Raw genomic sequence first — 21597 nt, 5'->3', positions numbered from 1 at the left:
AGCTTTCTTTTGAATGGACAATGGGCTTTCCTTTCCGAGCTGCGGTGAGAGTACTTGGAAAGGCTGAAGCGTTCTCATGAGCTGGGGCTGCAGAAGGGCTTTCACCAAGTAGTAGAGAACCAGAAAGATTTGTTTCTGCTCTGTGTTGCCAGGTTTGAACGAACATTCTTACAATGTTATCAGTGGGACTACATTTTTCCGAGCAAGCCAGCCAAATGCTCAGAGAGTAGCAAGAGGTGCTCTAAGTGACTTAGCCCTAGCAAAAAAAAAAAAAGCACTGGCAAAGCCAACAGGACTCACTTTTGCTACTGGGCGCCAACCTGTTGACTTCACCATCATTTTTTTGGGGCCTCCACTGATGCCCATAAGCGTGCATGCATGGTGACCATGTACTGAGGTCATCGTATAATGCAATATAGTCGGTGTACCCGGAGTCCTTTTCCACACTAGAACCCGGTGCTCCCCTCCACCTTCTACATGAGGACAGCGGCTGCTGGAAGCAGAGGAAGTGACGACAGTGGGCGGGCTCTGAGCGGTGTGTGCACCTGCCACCTTAGGGAGCTATAGCCTTTGTTATTGTCATAACTGGCTAGCTCGCTTGAAATGAGGAGTGGATAAATATTCAAGTAAATGGAGGGGACAGCAACACCTTTTACCTTCTAGGGACATATTGGGGAAGACGGTGGAAACCGTTTCAGAAGGATTTAACAACCTGTATAAGGAATAGCTGTGAAAATACAGGTGCTTTTTTCTCACACAGCAATACACTTTTTGTGTAATATGTACATTTGTCTATTTGCAGTCTCACTTTATTCCCACTCACTGTATCCCACATTAAGAGGGCAAGTCATTTTTTTTGGGCATAAATGAGCATATTTTAAACTGTTTCTTTCTCTCATAGTTCTCAGTCCATTGTAAACATACAGCCAAATGCAATGTCCTCGAATTCTGCTGCAAAGTCTCCCTTTGTGATGCGATCCAGCTCTGACATCTATGCTATCACCTTAATTTCACATTTTATTTAGTTATAACAACACTATACATCTAATGTATTAATAGTCTTTAATACATAATATGTAATAAATCACTGTTCTTTCTTGACATGTTTTTGTGCAGTATATTCAGTTTTGTTTGGAGGTCAGTCAGAGAAAACGGAATAATGGTTAACCATAAAGTGTATTTTGCTTCATGTAATAAAATGAAGGCTTTATAGAGTGGCAGTTGAAACCTACATTATTCACTCTTTTGAAATTGTGAGTAGCTTGTACAGCAGCACTGTACCTATCCCATAAAATATGGCATATTGTTGCAACCCATGCAATGATATTCTTTATAATTTCCTCCTAATGCCACATTTTTATGTTCTAAAGTCGGCAACAATGGAGATAGGGTTGCCGCATCGACCAGTCTCATGATTTTGTTCGTCACATGGCTTTTCAACTTTGTTATATGCATTGTAAACAAATGAAAAGCCTTCAGTTTTCATGTTTTTATTTTTCATCATATTCTCCAAAATGGGAACACCACATTTCAATACTTTGGAAGTCATTTTAAAATATGAAATAGTGAACATGTATGCAACAAGACCGAGGTGCCTCAAATAGTGCTTGAAAGCGGACATGCAAATGTGAAAAGAAGCGGAGGCTCTTTGAAAATAACATTTACGTCCATTAAGGACCTATGCAGGTTTATTCATAAACGTTTTAAATTATACACTGTTAATACGACGTGCTAACCTGCTGCCAAAGATGCAGTTTGGTTTTTGGGCAAGTATATCTGCCATTAGTATTAATGGACAGTGGCTGTGTTTTCTGTTGACAGGTTGCATGACGAAAAAAGTCAAATCAATAGAGCTTAAATCTCCTTGTTTGAGAATTCCCAGAATTCCCTAAGGGCACCTGCACTTAGACACAGAATAATGCAAAGTTATCACATGCGATGGCAGGATAGGGAGATGTATAAGATTTGGAGGACATAGAGATACACAGCCAATCCCAGAATGGCTTCTGGGCCTACACGCACATATTCTGCCATCCTTTTATAATTGATTTTTTTTGTTTAACTGCAAGCGTGCTCCTGTATGGTGATCACCTTGTAATGGCGTTTCAACAGAATAAAAAGAAACTCAACTACAAGATGGCCACCGTACATGCATGCACATGTATGACTGCCATCTTGTAGTGGAGTATCCAGTACAGTAAGACTCTACTTTTGAAAGTGTCAAGCACAGGATTATATTTCACAAGTATCAGGCTGTGTTCTTAGTTACAGAGGACAAGTCACTTTTGGAGGTTTCCTTGATACTCTTCTTAGGTCACACTGCTTTTAGAAGGCCCACCAAGCCCCCTCCTTTAACTTCTTTTCATACCACCTAAAGCACTGGAGGCAAGAAAACAAACAGGGTAATGTGCTTCCATTTACACAAACAGGGCGTGATTTGGAAACGTGCAAGTGTGGTGCAGCATCTTAAAAACTGTTCTTATGCACCCAGCAGAATCTAACTAATACATTGAAAAGAGCTTAAACTAAGGAGGCCAGAACCAGAAAAGTAAGTTTCAGCTCTGGAACTAGATAATGTGGCTTGGATCGGGAAATAAGTACTTGGCAACGCTGACTGGCTGTGGTGCCCTTTCTCTTTTACACCTGTGCTGAAGTAAGGAAGAATGAGACTTCATATTTTTTTGTAGAGAATATGTGCAGGAAGCTGGCTCTGAATATACTATACCAAAGTAAGGTGTAGTGTGCATAGAGTTCAGGGAGGCCCCAGAGGATTAGCAGTGGCTAAATTAGGTAAGTACTAACAGCTCTCTTTGTGGTATTGTGGGCAAGTAGTTAGGCTTATCCAGAGGGGGTGTTGAGCATTTATTGTAATCACTCAATCAAGAATGATGGCCCACACTCAGAGACTGAATCCAGACCAATTAGGTAAGCATAAAAAGGTATACTTATGATTTATTTTTCTAACCAAGCAGGACTTGGCACAGGTAAGTAAAATATGCTATCAAATGCAAGACTTTACAAGGAAATGTATTTGTGGTTGCAGCTGCAATCGTTACAGGTTGGTATTGGTTCAAAAAGCAGTTTAAATGACACAATATTTACTTTTTTAGATTATTTTTAGATTACATCGACTACTCTGGGTGGTATGCTTAGATCCCACACCGGGGATCTCACCATACACAGTAAGTAAGACTTTTAAGTATTTGCAGTGTAATTACTTTTTCTCTGTACAAACATCAGTTCAGCACAAACATTTTTAGGGCAAAAACATATAACATTGGTCCCTATGGGAGAAAAATGGTTATCAGTTTCATCGGTAAGTCCTCGACTCACAAGTGGGAGTTTTGGGTGTTAGGACCAATGTTCCACAAGGTCTAGGTAGGCATTCAAGTTGCACCACCAGCGGCACTGGGGTGGCTTGGTGCAGAGCGCAGGGTCCCAATGTTTGCCAACTGGGCTAAGGGGGCCTTCGGTTAGGGACTGTTTGAGAGTAGGCCACTTTGCTGTGGGAGCTCCTGCGGCTAAGGTCAGCACTGCAGGGTTCAACAATCAGCACAGGAGCTGAACCACCAGTGGGACAGGCACGGCTGGGTGCAGTGTGCCAAGATGACGTTTGGAATCCCGTGGATTCTAATGGAGTCCTACGGCTCAGTAAAGATGCTGAAGGCTCGGGTAGGGAGACTTCCTAATTGCGACCACCGCTGGAGAGGTAAGTTGGTTTCCTGGGGATGCCTGGACACCATCAGTTGGGCCACCCAAGGCTGTGAGACGTTGGTGCAAGGGTTTTCTTTGGCGTCAGGTCTTCTTACCAGCTCTGGTCGCAGTCGGGGGGACCCTTCAGGTTTAGGCTGCAGGTGTCGTCTTGAAGCTTGAGGGAGGTCAAGGATAACCAGATCCCAGGTCAGGGTTGCTGGGGAGACCTCCTGGTGGTGTTGAGCCACCTGAACTCGGGCTGTGGTCGTCAGGTGCAGAGTGAAGCAGATTCGTGGAGCCACCTAGATCCGGATTTTGTGGCTGAGTCTTGGCATGTGCAAATCCAGTGCTCACAGGAGACAGAATCTGTTAGATGAGTGCAGGGCAGGTACTCTGGGCTCTGGGGGATGCTGGCTGCTGGACTCACCGGGGTTATCGCTGTAGGCAGGTTAAAGGCGTGAGAGGATAGTAGGGCTGGGGCCAAAGCAGTAGGTGTCCTCTTCTTCCGGGGTCAGCGTGGCTCTTCGGTCCTTCTCTCTTTCTCGAAATTGAGGAGGCAAGGCTCAGGGAACCCCTCAATACTAGATTTAGGGGAATTAAAGGGGTGTGTGGGTTGGGACCAATGGGTCCCTTCCTTGGGGTGGGTTCACCCCCTATTGTGCCACCCTCAAGTGGGAGGGGGCATGAGCCTCTCCCTAATTGGCTGGGTCTTCCCACCTTCGAGATGGAGGGGACTACGATGTGTGCTTCACCTCGCCTCCCCCACCTGAGGGGCGGGGTTGACAAAGGTGGGCACACTCCCTTCCCAGCTTGGTTTTCCTGCCAATTCTCCAGCCCAAAGTGGGGGGGCAGAACCGGTGGGAGCCAACTGCTGAAGGCAGCAAAAGGCAGGGACAGCTTCCAATGGCAGCAGACCTTTGAAGCTTCCCCTTCATGGGCTAAGCCCATCCTGGGGGAGGAGGCATGACACCTCTGCCCAGGATGGGCTTTTTTTCTGGACCCAGAGAGCGGAAGCTTTCTACCCCGGGGTCCAGAAACCTGTCTTGTTTTGGAAAATGGCAGGCAGCCATTCAGGTACCACACCAGGTCTGGTCGTATATTGTTTCAGGGGCATCTCTAATATGGCCTCTGAGTACATTTTTCATTAAATCCCACACTGGTATCAGTGTGGGTTTAATGTGCTGAGACGTTTGCTACCAAACTTCTCAAGTTTTGGTAAAGCCATTATGGAGCTGTGGAGTTCGTAATGACCATCTCCAGACATATACTCTTTATGGCATTACTAGACTTACAATGTCTAAGAATGGACTTAGACACTGTAGGGGTACAAGGTACATGCCACTGCACCCTCACCTGAAGGCTAGTGTACCCTGCTAGAGGGGTGGCTTACCTAGGCCTAAGGCAGTGGGTTGCAGGCATGGCACAGAGGGATGTGTGCCATATCGACCCTTCACTTTTCTCTGCTCCAAAACAAACAGCCTGCAATGTTAGGGTGCGGGTGTTAAGGTACAAGGCCCTCCTAGGGTGGCACAATAGGTGGTTCAGCCCTTAGAAGCCTTCTCTGATTACAGTGCCCTTGGAACACATGGTACATTTTACAAGGGACTTGCCAGTGGCCAGAGATGTACCAATAGGGGTACAGTTTTGGGAAAGAACACAGGCCCTTGGAACCTGATTGGTAGGGACCCAGGGCACATCAAGTCAGGTTGCATTAGATGTCAGGCAAAAAGTGGGGGGTAACCATGCAAAAAAAGGGCACTTTCCTACAATATGTGACTAAGCTGATGTTCAGTCAAGAAACTAAACGCCTCAGTGGGCTAGTCCCTTTCTTCTTATGGTTCTTGGATTTTCCATGAGCAGAGGGAGAAGATGGTGTCGTTTAGTGTTGGGTAGGTGCTTATACACTTTAAGTACAAATTCTACCAAAATACCACTAATCAGTTAAACATTAGATTGACTGTAATCTAATTAACCTTCTTCTGAGGTCTGGTCAAGGCCTAACAAACCTAAGGATAACATAACCATAGTAATTTGGGGTCACCAGTTAGCTGCTGTGAATTGTTATAAACGCAATTTCCTAGAGATGCTACTCTCACATGATCAGAGCAATTTCCTCTTACATCTATGCCACACTGCTTTTAGAGTGCATGATAACCATTACTGGTTTCTTGGTGCTAGAGCTAAATGTAAATCTGCAGATAAACCAAGGTCAGTCATTTGTAAAAGGTTAACAATTTGTCAAGGCATGATTGCTGAGAAAGAAGTCTATAAATCTCGAGGATGCCCCAAGAAATAGGATACAAAATGGGGCAGGTGGAATGGGCACAGGGGTAACTTGTGTATATCCCCAACTGTCAAATTGGAAATGGTGAAGCACAATGGACAATTATCCGAATCGCTGGACTGAGTGAAATATGCACGCTCTTGTCATACCTATATGATGTAACATATTCAGAGATATGCATACTGATGTTCTGTGACTTTTTACACGTAGAATTCAATAAATAAATAAAAATAAATATATATTTGCCACTGATCAGAGAGAGACAGGAAGATTATTCAAAAGCAAAGGGATGCGAACTGAGAATACATTTCTTTTTCCGTGGCTTTGACATAGTGGGGTATGCAAACCAACTTCTTATAGGTGAACAGTAAGGGTTAAAAATGAAAAACAATGGAATAGTGTATTGACTAAAATGAGGGAATTTGCCCCCCCAATAACCCAAATGTACTAAGCACAAGACATTGACTAGCACATACTGCTGCACAGGAGGCCAGACGTAGGCGGGCTACACAAGAAAATGGAAGTGAAGAGACATGAGTACAAGAAAATGGATGCACAAAAAGCCATTTGTTTATACATTATTTTAAGTAGTAGTGCCTTGATAGCCCACACATTTGAAGTAAATTCACATATGTTTGTAAAAGGAGAGAGCAAAACTGAATGAAATTGATACAATCTCTTAGAACAAACACAAAATATATATGATGGGGTCAAGTAGCTAAACTGGCAGTTAACTCAGCTCTGATCCCAGCTAGCTGGCATGACCAAATTATGCCATGCTGGGCAAATTCTTCATCTCCTTCTGCATCGGCTCTCTTATACACAAAACCAGGGACTACTTTGAACCGGTTAATCTTTGGCATTATGCATTTTATAACATGCTTCAGCAGTAACCATTTGCATTTTAAACAAAGGTACAGTTGCCATTGGAAACAGTTTGCATCAATATAGAACTTACTCGCCATCCACCTCTGGTCTTTTGCACACACAGTGAAATTTCTCTCCAAAGTCGATGTAGAGGTCATCATCGAGAACATTGAATATCTTGCCAATAGCGATTTTATCTTTGGCAGGTCCCATCTGGATTAAAGGAGAAGACCGCAGCAAAGTTGCAAATGATTCTGTATTCTTTGAGGCCTCCTATAAGAAATCCAGAAGCACACATTATTCACTACACAAGATTGAACAATGTCAAATGCATTTCATACACCGAAGTCTACATGTATAGCAATCCCCTGTTTAATAAACTGCATGCACAGCAATCTACACTGCTGACCCACCCTACAACAATTCCAAAAACTTAAACCCAGGTGCAGGGCCAAAACCCCGGTAACACCTAACCGATATGTAGGCCTGCTAAAAATGTGAAACACTGAAAGCCGGGATAAAACTATCCTTCTCTGCGGATTCCTCTATCCCAATACCAGCCATCCTATTTTGTTGCTTCAATAAATAAAGTACATGTAGAGCGCGGCTTATCACCCCAGGGGGTATCCAGGTCTTGAGTCATTTCCTGAAGTCGGAGAGGGTGGGCACAGTTCGCAGGATGAGGGAGAGGTCCTTCCTGTACTTGGCGGCAAGGAAGGAGAAGGAACGACTTCCGCAGCGGCTTCGATAAATGCATGGGACGTGTGCAAGGACGAGGATGGTTGAGTGGAATTCTCTGGCAAGTTGGTGGAAAGTGAGGCGGTGGTTGATGTGGTTGGCTCCGATTTTGTGAAGGGCTTTGTATGTGAGGGTCATTACTTTGAACTGGCATCTCTTCTACATGGGGAGCCAGTGGAGGCTTCTGAGTTGAGGGGTGGAGATGGTCAATTTGGGAAGGTCTAGGATAAGTCAGGAGGAGGACTATGCGTTTATTTGTCACTTGTGGGTGAGTTGGCTATCAATGATGATGCTGAGGTTTGCAGGCGTGGTCTGTCAGGGTAGGAGTTGGCGCAAGGGTGGTGAGCCACTAGGTGTCATCCCATGGTGGAGGTGTTGTTTCCGAAGAGGAGCCTTTCATCTTGTCTGTGTTCAACTTCAGGCAGTTTGACCTCATCCAAACGGCGATGCTGGTCATGGTGGTACTGAAATTGGATCTGGTGGTTGCTTGGTCATAGGTGAGGAAAAGAATGAGTTGAGTATCGTTGACTTAGGACATGATGTTGAGTCCGTGGGTGGAAACGATGTCGGGTAGCAGCGTCATTTAGGTGTTGAAGAGGGTGGGGCTGAGGGGTGACGCCGCTGATGTTCTTGGGTTTGGAAGTAAAAGGTGGTAGGGAGATTCTCTGGGTGCGTCCTGTGAGGAAAGAGTTGATCCACTTGAGTGCGTTGCCCCCAATGCTGATGTCGTGGAGTCTGGTGATGAGGGCATGATGGGAAATGGTGCTGAATGTCGCTGAGAGGGCAAAGAGGATCAGGGCTGCCTTCTCTCCTTGGTCGAGGAGGGATCTCATGTCAGGGCGGTCTCTGTGCTGTGGTTGGCGCAGAAACCGGATTGGGAGGTGTTGAGCTTGGTTGTGTTCTTACAGGTCTTCAGAGAGCTGTCGGTTGATGGCTTTTTCCAGAACTTTGGTATGGTAGCAGAGAAATAGGGCAGTAATTCTTGTATTCGCTAGGGTCCGCTGATGGTTTCTTCAGGAGCGGTTTGACCTCTGCATGCTTTCATGAGTAGGGAAAAGTGGCTGTGGTGATGGAAGCACTGAGGATGGGAGTGAGGGCACTGATGATTTCCTTCTGTCCCATGTTGAAGGCCTGGTGGAGAAAGGGGTCGGTGGGTGCTTCAGAGTGTAATGTGTTCATAATTGCTGCTGTGTCCTGTGTTGTTATCGGATTCCAGTTGGTGAACAGGTCCGCGTCGGCAGGTGTTAGGAGTTGTTTGAGGTTGTTCGGTTGAGGGAAGAAATTGGATCAGATGTCCAATATTTTGTCATGGAAGTAGTCTGCTTGAGTGTCGCAGAGGTCCTGAGAGGGTTGGATTGTGTACTTGGAGGATGAGGGGCAGGAGAACTCTCTGACCATGCTGAAGAGGTCCATTGTGCGGTTGGTGCTTGTCTCAATGCATTGACCAGAGAGTCCTTCTGTGTCTCCCTCAGGCGATGGTGACATTTGCTGAGGGCCGCTTCGAAGGTGGTGCTGTCTGTGGAGCTTTTGCTGGTGTACCATTGTCTCTCTAGTCGCTTGCATTCTCTCTTTAATGGTTGGAATTCTGGTGTGAACCAGCTGACGTGCTTGCTGGATCTGCTGGTACTAGATTTCCTTATGAGGGCAACCGCATCAGTGCAGTTGAGGATCCAGTCGGAGAAGTTGAGGACAGCTAGCTCAAGGTTTTCAGCCGGGTTGGGTCTGTTGGTGTTGAAAGCAGTGGTCCATTGGGTCTCTGTGTTTTTTCCCCACTTGCAGTGTGGAAGAATGGAGGGTGCAGAGAAGGGTTCCAGTGAGCTTGTAATGGTGATGTGTACGAAGCTGTGGTCGGTCCAGGTTAACTCAGTCGTGTGGGAGAATTCGATTCTGTCGCTGTCTGTGAAGATTGAATCCAGGATGTGTCCTGCATTGTATGAGGGGCTGGTGACCAGTTGCTCGAGTCTGATGTTGCTCGTATTGTCCAAGAGGTTGGCGGAGTTGGTGTCGTTGGGGTTGTCGAGGTGGAAGTTGAGGTCTCCCAGGAAGATGTAGGGTTTGGAGTTGAAGGCCGGGGAGAGATGAAGTCGGAGATGGCGCTGCAGATACTGGGGCGGAGCCCCGGGGGTCTGTAGGTGAGGGTTACTCTGTTGGTTGTTTTGGCATCAGTTCGGATTTGGAAACTGTTCCATGATGGGTGATGTGTCGTCTTCAGAGGTGGTGCATTGATGATGACTGTGTGGATGATGATGATGATGCCTCCTCCGTACTTGTTGACGCGGTCTCGGTGAATCATCTTGTAGCCTTGAGGGGTTGCGCTCGTGATGTCGGAAGCTGATGCAGGGGGAGCCAGGTCTCTGTGATGAACATCAGGTCCAGGTTAAGGGTGCTTATGGTGTTCCAGATGTCAGTGGCGTTGCTTCAGCATGTCAAAAATGAATATCAGAAAGAAAGGAAGCGAAACGTCATCCTCACCATGCATGATTAGGATACTCCTTAGTGGAGAGCAGAGGATTTCATTTCTACATTAACCCCAGATATGAGCGTAAAACCAACTTCAGTAACAAGCACGAGGGGCGAAGGAAGAGGACACACAGGTGAGGTTCGACAAAACAAAGAGGACTGAGACATGTAAGAAAGGATTTAAACAATCGATAAAATAAAAAATCTCTAGTTTATACCCAGAAAAAGTGGACTAGCATCTCAGTAGCCCTTCAAACATTGAAATGGGTATAGGTGTCTAGATGTACCACATTTAAAACAAAGGGTATCTGTAGCGCTTACATCCAGCAATTGCAGGTACAGGGCGAGATGGGGTAGAAACCGCTACTGCACTACAGCTCCCAGAATGCCCTGGGTCCTGGCAAACCGGAACTCGCCTCCGGGGCAGCAATAAGAGCACCTCCCTGACGTTGCCGGGTGCTTGTCAATCTTTCCTGGATTCTTGACGAAGCTCGTAGAGATTATTTCCCGCTTAGAAGACATCGAGAGCTGGCTGTAGCGGACGCTTTCCTTCCCGCTTGGAGGACATCGAGAGCTGGCTGTAGTGGACGCTTTCCTTCCCGCTTGGAGGACGGCGATAGCTGGCTGTAGCGGATGCTTTCCTTCCCGCTTGGAGGAGGTAGGACATCGTACTTTAGCACGGCCGTGCTAATTAAACTGTCTCTTGCCTCATGACTCTTACCCTATGAAACTATTTTGGCGTGTATCGCATTTTCATTTCTTTGTTACTCGTTCTGTGCTCTCCAGTAGTGACGGCAACTAACTGGGTTAATTGAGAAGTCTCCTTCTCCTGCCTTCCTTTTACTTTTGGGCTGTGGCTGAACAGCTTCAGAACGCTTTGGAGTTTACCCACGGAAGAAACTGCAGAGATTGTAGGGCTATCTCAGCGTGGGCATTCTGTGAGTGTTCCCCTTTATACCCTCTTACAGACATATGGGGTGCTCTCAAAATCCGTTCTAATCACTTTTCCTTGTGTTTTATAGTTACGTTGTGCCTCGAAGTACTCCTTGCCTATTGACCAGACCTAGAGGGGTGTCTTCACAACAACATCAATCATATGTTATTCCCTTCCTTTTTCCCGGGGTGCAACCTGTCCCTTGCGTGTGTGTCTTGCACGGGGAGAGTGGGTGCTATTGGGAACTGGGAAGTCTCTCATCACGCTGTGGTCCCCGCTGGCTAGATACCTCAGGTTAGTGGCTTGTGTGTTATCTTCTTGGGTTACCTCTCCGCTGCTAACCGCGACAGAATCACACATCGAGCCACCTATGGCACTTCCCCAGTCTTTTTTCAACATCAACTCCATACATACCATCAAACTAGACCACATGGCTCTATCCTGGCCCTTTCCTTTCATTAAAATAGGCCAATGGTGGAAAATTCTTCACAGTTCAAGATACTTGAAGGGTTAAGAATAATCTAGAACTACATTGGCATTCAGAGAGCCTTTAAAACCCTGCCTTTTCCATCTATGCACCCGGGATGTGGAACATCCCCGTATCCATCAGGTAACTCCAATGCTGCTCCAATTTAGGAAAGAGTTGAAGACTCACTCTTTAAAGAACACTACATCACAGTGCATTAACCTTCCGCATTTCAGCTGCCTATCCTACCACTCGCCGACTTTAAACTTGCCTTTGACCATGTACGACGCTCCATTGCCTTTTACACTATATAAATATATCTGTACATACATCTGCTCTTCCTAGAAACATTATTTCTAAGAAATAAAAGTTATCTGCACATGGGACGGAGTATGTTCTCCCACTAGTCCACAACACCTACTTGTTACGTGCAGTTACAGATAGCCGCGGCACATTTAGAACACACCTCATCCCTCATGCACAGTAGCGGCCGGTTGTGGGAGGGGCGGGGCGGGGCGGTGCGGGGGTGGAGCAGGGTGGGGGGTACTAAACTATGGAATACGGCCCAATGGAGGTGAGTAACCAAATAAATAATAATATATAAATATATAAATAAAATAAATAAATAAAACGAATTTCGTTGTCCGCGCTGCGTCGCATTTGGCAATGCAGCGTGCGCAACGAAATTCGTTTTATTTATTTATTTGTTTACTTACCTCTGTTCGGCCGTATGCCATAGTTTACTACCCCGCACCCTGCTCCTCCCCGTCCCACTGCACCGCCCTGCAGCACTCCCACCACCGGCCGCTACTGTCATGCACCTCACCCAACACCTTCCATACAGGCCAAACTAACCAACACCCCATGCACTTCAAAAAGGGTGCAAGACTCCGATACGAATTGGCATATTTTACAGCCTCGTCCCGGGTGCGAAGCACTACATACATTATACATAGAATACTGAGGAGCATCTTTAGTTGTTCTTCGTTGGCGGTAAAAACAAAAGAACGCTGATGCTATCGGAGGTTGATTTAGCCTCCTCATGGGAAGGACTAACATTAAGTATCCGAAAAGTATTCTGTTCTGTGATCTTGTAATGTTATTAGGAATATAACCTGCCACTAGCACTCCGTTTAGAATCACCAGCATAAACAATTGTAATACATAATTGCAATAGTTTAATTGGTTGACTAAAAACTATTTCTATCTTCCATGAACACAGGTGCATTTCCTAAACGGAGGAACATACACAGATGAGAAATGACATGAGATTCTTTGAAATGCAATGTAGCGGCCCCAAGAGGGCATATCAGTGATGCATAGGCCATTCTTCCATGCGCGTGCCTTCATGGAATTATGCTTCATCTGCCAGTGGGTATAAAATGACAAACTATCATGTGCGAGGAGAACTGACTTCATTTTTGAAACCATGAACTTGCACGCAGGCTGCCATCAGACTTCTTAACCCATCACAAAAGCCTCATTAGAACACTCATCTCGTGCTCTCTGCTCTGCACATCCATCAGGAAGGATGAGAGATGAGCAGAAAAACAGGATTTAGAAAATGTGTAGGTAATAGTGTCTAGAAACTGTAATAAGTAAAATGCCGCTATGCAGCTTTTAAAAAGAGTGAAAAAGACACAAGAGGCAAACCGGCATTGGCAAAGCCAGTAGGTCATGCGTTGACTGACAACCTTTGCCCGTTATTTTTTATTTATTTATTTTTATAGTTTTATATAGCGCGAACTAGACCCGAAGATATCAGGTATCAGAGTGCTTTACATGAGCACCAGTTTAGTTACAGATGGACATATTCATTGTTGTTGGGCACGGGGAGATTAAGTGATTTGCCCAGAACCACAGACTGTTTAGTTGTCAATGCTTATTTTGTAAAATTGTATTGTTGAGGGAGCTGAAGAACCCTTGCCAATATAAAGTAATGAAAATATTGGCTAAAAACAACATTTTATTTTTTGCACTAAAAAAACATGTATTTTCATAGTAGTCGTTCCGCTGAGAGAGGGTGTGCTCTTTGTGAAAGAGCAGAATACTGTCATTCATAGTGAAGTTAATCAATGGATGAAATGGGCTTAGCCACTGCCCCATGCTCTAGTAGCCTGGGAACAGGACCTGCACTCAATCACCCTTGGGCGCCCAATGGCTGGCCATGTCATGTAACAATATAAAGAGCGTCATTTTAAGTAAGGCAGACCTACTGCATAGTTAAAGGATCAGTATTCAAATTATGTATTTGCATTCTGAGAATTTCATTCAGAATCTTAAATACTATGTGAGCAAAACGTTTTCACAGTTTGTTCACATAGGGAACACAGAGCGCCCAAGATTCCCATTTACTTGCTTCAGATGCTCACCCACTTCGGATTTCTAGGATTCAGGAATTTGTAGCATTAATGAGCAGTAAGGGGCTTTCAAGATTCAGGGTAGAGTAGTGTTAAGGATTAGTACGGGTCTTTAGGGTACAGAGATGCTTTATGTTAAGGGGTAGTAAGGAGTTTTTAGGGTTTAGGGAGGCGTTACTTAAAATTACACTATATTAATTAATTAAGTAAATTAATATAACTTAATATATAAAATATCAAATGTGAAGTAAATTAAATATATGAATGATGTCATTTTTAGAAATTAAATAAGAAATTAAAATGAATTATTTAATTAACTTATGGGTGTAGAGGAGCTTACACAAGTATCTCCAGCCCATACATCTTAAAACTAGAAATTAGAAAGAAAAAAGAAATCCATTCTCTCAAGGTGTAGCATGTGAAGGTATCTCAGACATTGATGATAAGAAGGAAGGGGGCAGTGGCTAGGACTGCACTACAACAACACACACTTCCTAACTGCCCTCCTCCCATCTGTGCTGCTGCCATGGAAAAACAAACACCATAATTATCTAAATAGCTAGGAGACACACAGCACTGTAATGGTATGTGTTTGACATAAAGGTCAAGCTCCTATTGTACTGTAAGGCAGTATGGCTTGATAAAGAGCTCTGGATCACACAACTTGATACATGCTTACAGCTCATGGAGGGAAGTGCACAATTTCTGCCTAATCAAAACAACTTCTGATGTTCACCAATATGTGGTAGAAACCAAAGCCCCTCTCTGTAGCACCACTGAAATCTCTTTTTTAGGTTGTCCACATAAGGTCTGCAACAGCTGCATTGTCAAGCCACGTATAACAAGCATTTGCAATGCAATAGGTCTCGCAGTTGTTAGAGTTTGAGCCATTGGCATTGTAAATGGCAATGCCTTTTATTTATGTGTTGGTTTTTAAAACGTAAATAAACGGCATTGTCAATTACAATGCCAAATGCTAATAGGTTAAACTCTTGCAAATGTGAGACCTATTGCATTGCAAATGCTTGTTTATCTTGAAAGAGCAGCACAGTACACCTAATTACAGCAAAGGCACCACAGAACTAACTTGATGTATTAGAACGAATATGTGTATGTGCCTGAGGAGCAGCGAACCCCCCAGTTAAGCAGCTAAAATGTCGAGGACTGGCCCTCTGCCCCGTGGCAGGAGATTTGGGTACCACTAAAACATTAGCTAGTTGTTTATGGGCGTTTTCTGTCTGCAGCTCTGCAGACAAAAAGCTTATAAATAACACTGTTAGGGGATGCCATGACAGAGAGGCGTGGGAGGTGCGCTGGCATGTACAGGGAAGGAAACATACATTACAATTTTTTTTAAATTACAAGAGAACAACGGGAAAACACATATATATATATATATATATATATATATATATATATATATGAAAGGATGGAAGGTTGGATTGGTGGATGGAAAGGTGATAAGGTGGCCAGATTAATGGATGACTAGATGGAAAGGTGAAAGGGCAGATGGCTAAATTGATTGATGTGGTGAAAGTGTGAAGGGAAGTCTCTCAATGAGGCTTAGGTTTGGTTGCTTCACGTGCTCTGTGTAATTAGAGGCATAGTTCAAGTGGGGTCTATTTTCTAGCTACTTCCCTTTGTATGTGCAATCTAATTAACACCAGGATAGCTACTAGGAAACAGCTGAGAACTGCATGAAAACGCACAGTTCTTTAAGGAGTTGGCAAACAAATGTTGGAAAATGATGACGAAGGGCACCAAATGTTTAAATAAAAAAAACAAGTCGACAAAACAAACGCACTCTCCCAGGTAGATACTGGACCCTACAAATCGTTCGCCTTTAACATAAAACACCTGGTCAACAAATAAACTCACACCTTCAGGAGGACGCAGGGGGTGAACGTCCCGCAATTCACGAGGAGTCTACTGGAATAATATGACGTGCGCCTCATGTAAACCTTCCCGGGTGTATCAAGGCGCTATAAAATGCAACAACCAACACCTCTAGAAAGGATTAAAAAAATATATTCACATGTGCCATCGCATACTGTTTATCCACAGACCGTGCGTAGTAGCCGAAATAACAGAAACCGACCACGTGTGAATCCGGGGAAATAAAAACAGGCGCACGTGATCCCACCTCGCCCTTTTTATTAGTGGGAGTTGGGGCCGCTGCAAGTGTTATTTCTAAAGTAGAGTTTTGCCTTTGAAAGGAGGCGCACTCACTAGTGCCAGCTTACAGTGCTTTCTACCTAATAACTAGCAGAAGTCAGGCAGCCTTCGTTGGGATGTGGGCGGGGCCTGCAAACAAACAGGAAGGGACTGCCGGGAGAACGTCCTGGAACCCTGCACGCTGAATGCTGGCTGCCGAGGGACACGCAGAAAGAGCCCGGTAAGTGGAGGGGGAGGGGAGGTGTACGCGCGTGTGTCTGTGTGTGTTCGAGTGTGTCTGTGCGTGTGTCTGTCTGTGTGCGCATGGGTCTGTTTAAGGGGGGGGGTGTGTGTGTATGCAGTGTGTGTGTGCCTGTGTATGCGTGTGGCTGTGTATGTGCGCGCATGCGTGAGTATGGCTGTGTGAGTGTGTTTGCGCATGGGAATATGAGGCACGAGAGGGGCACGGGGCCGTGCACGCCCACGAGGTGAAATCTGCGCACGTGCCCCTCTCGTGTCTACATTCCCAGATACGGGCAGCAATAGGTCTCGAGCAGACTCTGTCTGCTCGACCTAAAAACGGTTAAATATGTGGGTTTTCAGGCACAAGGCATTGAGCTTGGTCCACTGTCCAAGTCCTTGCACAATGCGCTCTCTCCCGTTGCCCCTTCCTATAACTGTGAAAAGTCCATAACTCAAACTCACAGGGAAACAGTGACAAATTGGGCGTAAGGCAGCAGGGCAGTACCGACTGGCTGAAGACAGAGACTGGAATGCAAGCTCTAGAGGAGTCAGGAAGTAACTACATGCCGATCTTTGCTCAGAGTGCCCTCCAAAACTGAGGTGAATGCAAAAGCTGATCAGGGGAGCAAACCTGAAAATTGAACTAGAGGGATGGTGCAGTTTGAAGGTGGCAACCCACTTCTATCGTGGTCAAGGTGGAAAATGGCATGAGAAGGGGTGTGCCTGGAAGTAGATTCTTTGTCACAGTATTTAAATTGAATTAACTGTGAGAGGTCCGAGCACAGAGGAAAAACAAATGAGTTAACGTATAAGTTGAAAGAGACCCCAGAGTGGGGGTATAGCAAAAGAGGCAAAGTGCAGTGGAAAGTGAGCCTGAACTCATCAAAAGCTAACAACGACCTGTGACCCATGAGGGTTTGAAATAGTGTGAGCCGTGTGGATTAAAGAAGGGTTCTTCCTAACCTTTTACGTGAAGCAGTATTTCTGTACCTCTGGAGAATGGGAGAAAGGGCAACTCAGAAATACAATTGTGGCATGGCCCGTTAGGACTTTGACTTCTACTAATAAGTTGAACTTAGACTTTTTGAGAGTGAGCCATAGGAAGAGAAGTTAAAAGGGGTTCGCGAGAGAGAGAAATAGACCGAGGGGAGCTTATAAGTGGTGGCTGGTGTAGAAAGTGAGTAGACTCTCTGCCAGACGAACGCGGAAGGGAGACGCCTTGTCGAGACGCGACTCGGCTCTACAATGGCGATGGAACTTATCATGGCTCCTTGAATTATATACATATGCATGGACTATAAAATGAGGAATGGAATTAGAAGTGCCAGTACTCTAAGGGATAACTATTACCTTGAATATTGAAAGGCTCTAAGGAGTAATAGGAGACGGATCTTTTATACCTTTTATTGATTTGTACAAGATTACGCCACTCACCATTCTACTTTGCTTTTGCCTTGAAAAAGCCCGTGGAGGGCGAAACGCGCGTCGGCTGTGACGATGTGGCAAGAATACTAATCAATAAACAAGATTTTGAAATACTGATGGACTGTGTACTACTTGAAATATCTGAGGAAATTGAAAGAAATCGTTCTACTAAGTGACTGAATTACTACTGAATTGGAGAATAATAACAAACGGGGATGTGCACTGGTGGACATATCTGTAGAAAGTGAGTTTAGAGGGAATTTCATAATCATCTGGCATCTTGGAGTTGTAGCTAGAACAGCTAGGTCGAAACAGAGAAAATGGGAGCGTGAGGAGGGAAAACACCTCTAAGTGCTAGATGAAAATGGGAAAGATACACCATGCTGTATGTGGGGACTTTTGAGCACATTTCAAAAGTAGGCACACAAGGAAGCTATAAGTGCAAGAGGGGCTTCACAGAATGTCAGGAGATAAAATAAGCTGGTCTTGAGAGAGGTTATCAGACAAAGGAGTTTAAAAAAAGCTATGGGTACATTGGAAGAGAGTTGATGGTGATACCTGCCATTGTTTGTGCTCCAAGAGTGCTCAGACGTACATCAAACCTCAGAGGTCTGCAAGGTCCAACAGGTAACTGGCTGGTTGACCCGTGGTGATACACAGGTTCACACCGTCTACTGAAACAGCTGGAACAAAGTGGAGGTGTTTAGAGCAATGCAATTCACCACCAGAACACAAGAGAATGAAGCAACCTGTTACAGGGAAAGTACAATCTGTTGAGAAGCATCTAAGTGTTCTATCCGGTTAAGCAGTCTCCTAAGAAAAGAACCCCCGAAGATACTAAAACTGAGGGTGTGACAATATGTTTGAGAGCAGATTTCTATTTTGCCTATGACAAGACACAGGAGCATGCTGTATTCAAATACATAGGAGCTAAAAGGATGATAGAGACACCTCTCATATGTTAGAGAGGGTATCATTTCTGTAGGAGGAAGCATTTTCTGGAAGCAAGAAAAAGTGTTCAAGCAGAGAGTCTTGTTGCCAAGGGGATTAGGGAAAAAGTTGAAGATTTAGGATTGGTAGATGCTTGGAGAGTTTGTCACCCATGACTTGGACAACATACATTTTAGTTTCACGTGCACAAAACTTACACTTACATAGATCACATTTCTTACAAAAGCCACCTGAGTTTCAGTGCGGAGGAATTTTGCTACAGAGAAGACTACTATCTCAAACCATTACTTCAATTGAACTAGATGTGAGCACATCCTTGCTTGCTTGGTGGTGCAATAATAATATTCTATGGAAGGTTTCAATCTCTGTTATAGAGCCAAATCATATATTAAAAATAAAAGGATTGAGAAAGTGGCACAAATAGGACGGAGGGGTACATTATTACCAGTGGCTAAGGGTGAGTTTCTGGGCACAGAATCTGAACGGAAGAGAATATGCATAATGATGAAGGTTACACTAAAAGTAACCAGCATAAGGAGTCTGGTTCAACTCAGATCTATGGTGACTGATGGAAGTTAAAACAAAATCTTCTAAATATAAGACTGAGCAAATGAGCTCTGCTGAGCATGAAGCTGGTCTTTTGGGAGAAAAGTAATTAGATGGACCAGAATCTTGATCTCCAAGCTCAGGGCTAAGCAAATACAATCGGGAGCTAACTTTCCGGCATAATTCTACACACTGCTAAACCTACTGTGTGTGCTGATCAATATAATTAGTAGGATACAACGAAATTCCTCAAATTCTCTCAAGAAAGGGAGGCCTCATTATTAAATGGCATATGCCAGTTTCAAAGCACTTTGGGAATTGGTACAAAAAGGCAAAGAATAAATTCAAATCTTGAGTACAGGGAAATCAATCAGCTAACAAAGGGATGCTATCTACTAGCACAAACCTATACTGATTAACTAAAGTGAGGGGATAGAGGTAACAGTGAGGTGATGGCATCGTGTAGGAGAGTAGGGTCTGCTATCCTATGGTCACCCCAATTTTTGCTTTTTGCTTCACTGGTTTTCGACTTAATATGGCTGTGGGGCTGCTAATCAGACCCCCAGCCTGCCGTTCTCTCTCTAAATTCACAGACATGTACTATAGGTACATAACCAATTTGGTACTGGACACCTTGTCAGCCCCTATCCAGTGCACAATAGGTGCCAAGGGCATAGGTGCATCCAAGGCCTACCAGGGGCTGCAGCATATCTTTTGCCACCCCTGGCTGGTACTTAAATCAACACAACTGGCTGTTCACACAGCTGGGGCAAGGTGGTGTACTCACCTCTTGCTTAGATATAGTATACCTATGTCTAAACCTATATCTGGACACATATATACCTATCAGTCACTCCTATGGCAGGCCTTTACAATCCTGGAGGCAGAGTGCTTGGTTTTATGTGAGATGGTGCTCTAGCATGAGCTGAGCCTGTCTGCAGTGTTCGGAACCATTTCCTTACTACTGTTCCAGTGATACTGCCATACCATAGACTCGCATTATAATCCTCGCGGTTATTCCTAACTTTGGTTTGGCTTTATCAAAACATGTTGTGTTTGGTGTCATACACTTTGGAATACTACCCCCTCGCCAGTTCTGGCGACGGGGGTAGCATTCCACCCTTCTAGAGGGAGAAGACATGTTACTTTACTGAAAACGCGGTTAATCCTAACCAGAGCCCCAGCATCACAAAATGGATGCTGCTGCCACAGACACATGTCTGGCCTCCTGCTGCTGACCGAAACTTGGCAGAGGACGCCTGGACAAAGGGTTTCCTGTCACAGGGAGGTGTCACACCACCCCAGACAGGAGATAGTGGATTGTAGCAGGGAGGGTTGAAAGAAACTAGACACTGCCTGGGGCGCACAAGGTGTCCATGGGCAGATTCCAGTCAAACCGATTCTGGGGCACTCCTGCCCCAGTCTTGGCACGAAGCTGGACAAAGGGAAAGGGGTGTAACCACCCCCTTCCCAGGTCCCACCCATAGGACGGACCTAGCAGGTAATCCAGCCCCTTGATTTGACCTAAAAGTAGGAGCTGTGCAGATGCACATCAGATTATCCTGACTGAAACTTATGAAACGAAACTCTGGACCCTTCGACATCCTACTCGACGTAGAAGACTGAAGAATCTCCCTTGTGGTCAAGGAGTGACCACCCTCTGCATACAGGCACCATCCAGCACCTCGACGTTTGCTTTGTTGCAGTTCCCGCCGGAACTCGAGCGACAGAGATCGACAAGAGCCAGCTTTCCTGCCTTCCAACAGCCTGATCCACAGTCTATGCAGAGCTGAGACCCGTGGAGGCGACCTGAAGCGTGGGAGCGGCCATCTTGGATAAACCACGAAGCGCTGACCGTGCAGCAACCGAGGCTCCCTCGAAGCTGTGCATTGGAGTTTGAGAAGCTCCAGCCCGAGCAGCTTTTGCACCGAAGCTCACCCCTCTACACTCGACGAGTGCTGCGTGGGGCCCTTCTGCATTTTTCTGCTCGACGCGTTGGTCCGGTCGCTTGCCCGTTGGCTAGTGGCCCCAGAACCGACGAACCTTTGAATTTACACAGCTGGTCTGGTTGCTCCAGACTGGCCCTCGCTCCCCTGAAAAGGAGCACTCGCTCTGACCTTGCTGGTCCGAGTTTTAAGCGATCTTTGAATCCTGCGTGGGTTGCCTTTGCCAAGGCTTGTTGACTCCGATCCGGAAGCCAACACCGCCGACAGCGAGAGCCTTCGTGGGACAGCTCGTGATCCACTTCTGGACATCCTCGGTGCCCCAGAGTCCACGTGGCAGCGGAGACAAGCTTCACGACATCGACCTGATTGCGCCCGACATTGCCTGGTTCCTTCCAGGTTCCTTCCTGGTCACTGGCTAGTGACCCAGACTCTGTCCCCTCTGCTTTCAGGTACTCTACAACTGCGATCCACCCTTGGATCGCACCGGACACTTCTCTTCTGGACGCCTGCAGCATCTTCATCTCCAGGCA

At 45.4% G+C, this 21597-nt stretch overlaps 1 protein-coding gene across 1 annotated transcript in view; it reads right to left on the bottom strand.

Annotated features, from left to right (window-relative positions):
- MRPS28 (mitochondrial ribosomal protein S28) overlaps nt 1-21597 on the bottom strand; it is a 434209-nt gene that overhangs the window by 323111 nt on the left and 89501 nt on the right. Inside the window, exon 2 of the mRNA XM_078687114.1 lies at nt 6936-7117. Coding sequence (XP_078543240.1) covers nt 6936-7117 — 182 coding nt within the window. The remainder of the gene's footprint in view (nt 1-6935; nt 7118-21597) is intronic.

The sequence above is a fragment of the Lissotriton helveticus genome, chromosome 4_1 (assembly GCF_964261635.1).
Source record: "Lissotriton helveticus chromosome 4_1, aLisHel1.1, whole genome shotgun sequence".
In the NCBI taxonomy this organism is placed as follows: domain Eukaryota; kingdom Metazoa; phylum Chordata; class Amphibia; order Caudata; family Salamandridae; genus Lissotriton; species Lissotriton helveticus.
Note: the sequence above shows the minus strand (reverse complement) of the source record. Positions and strands in the feature narration are given on the sequence as shown.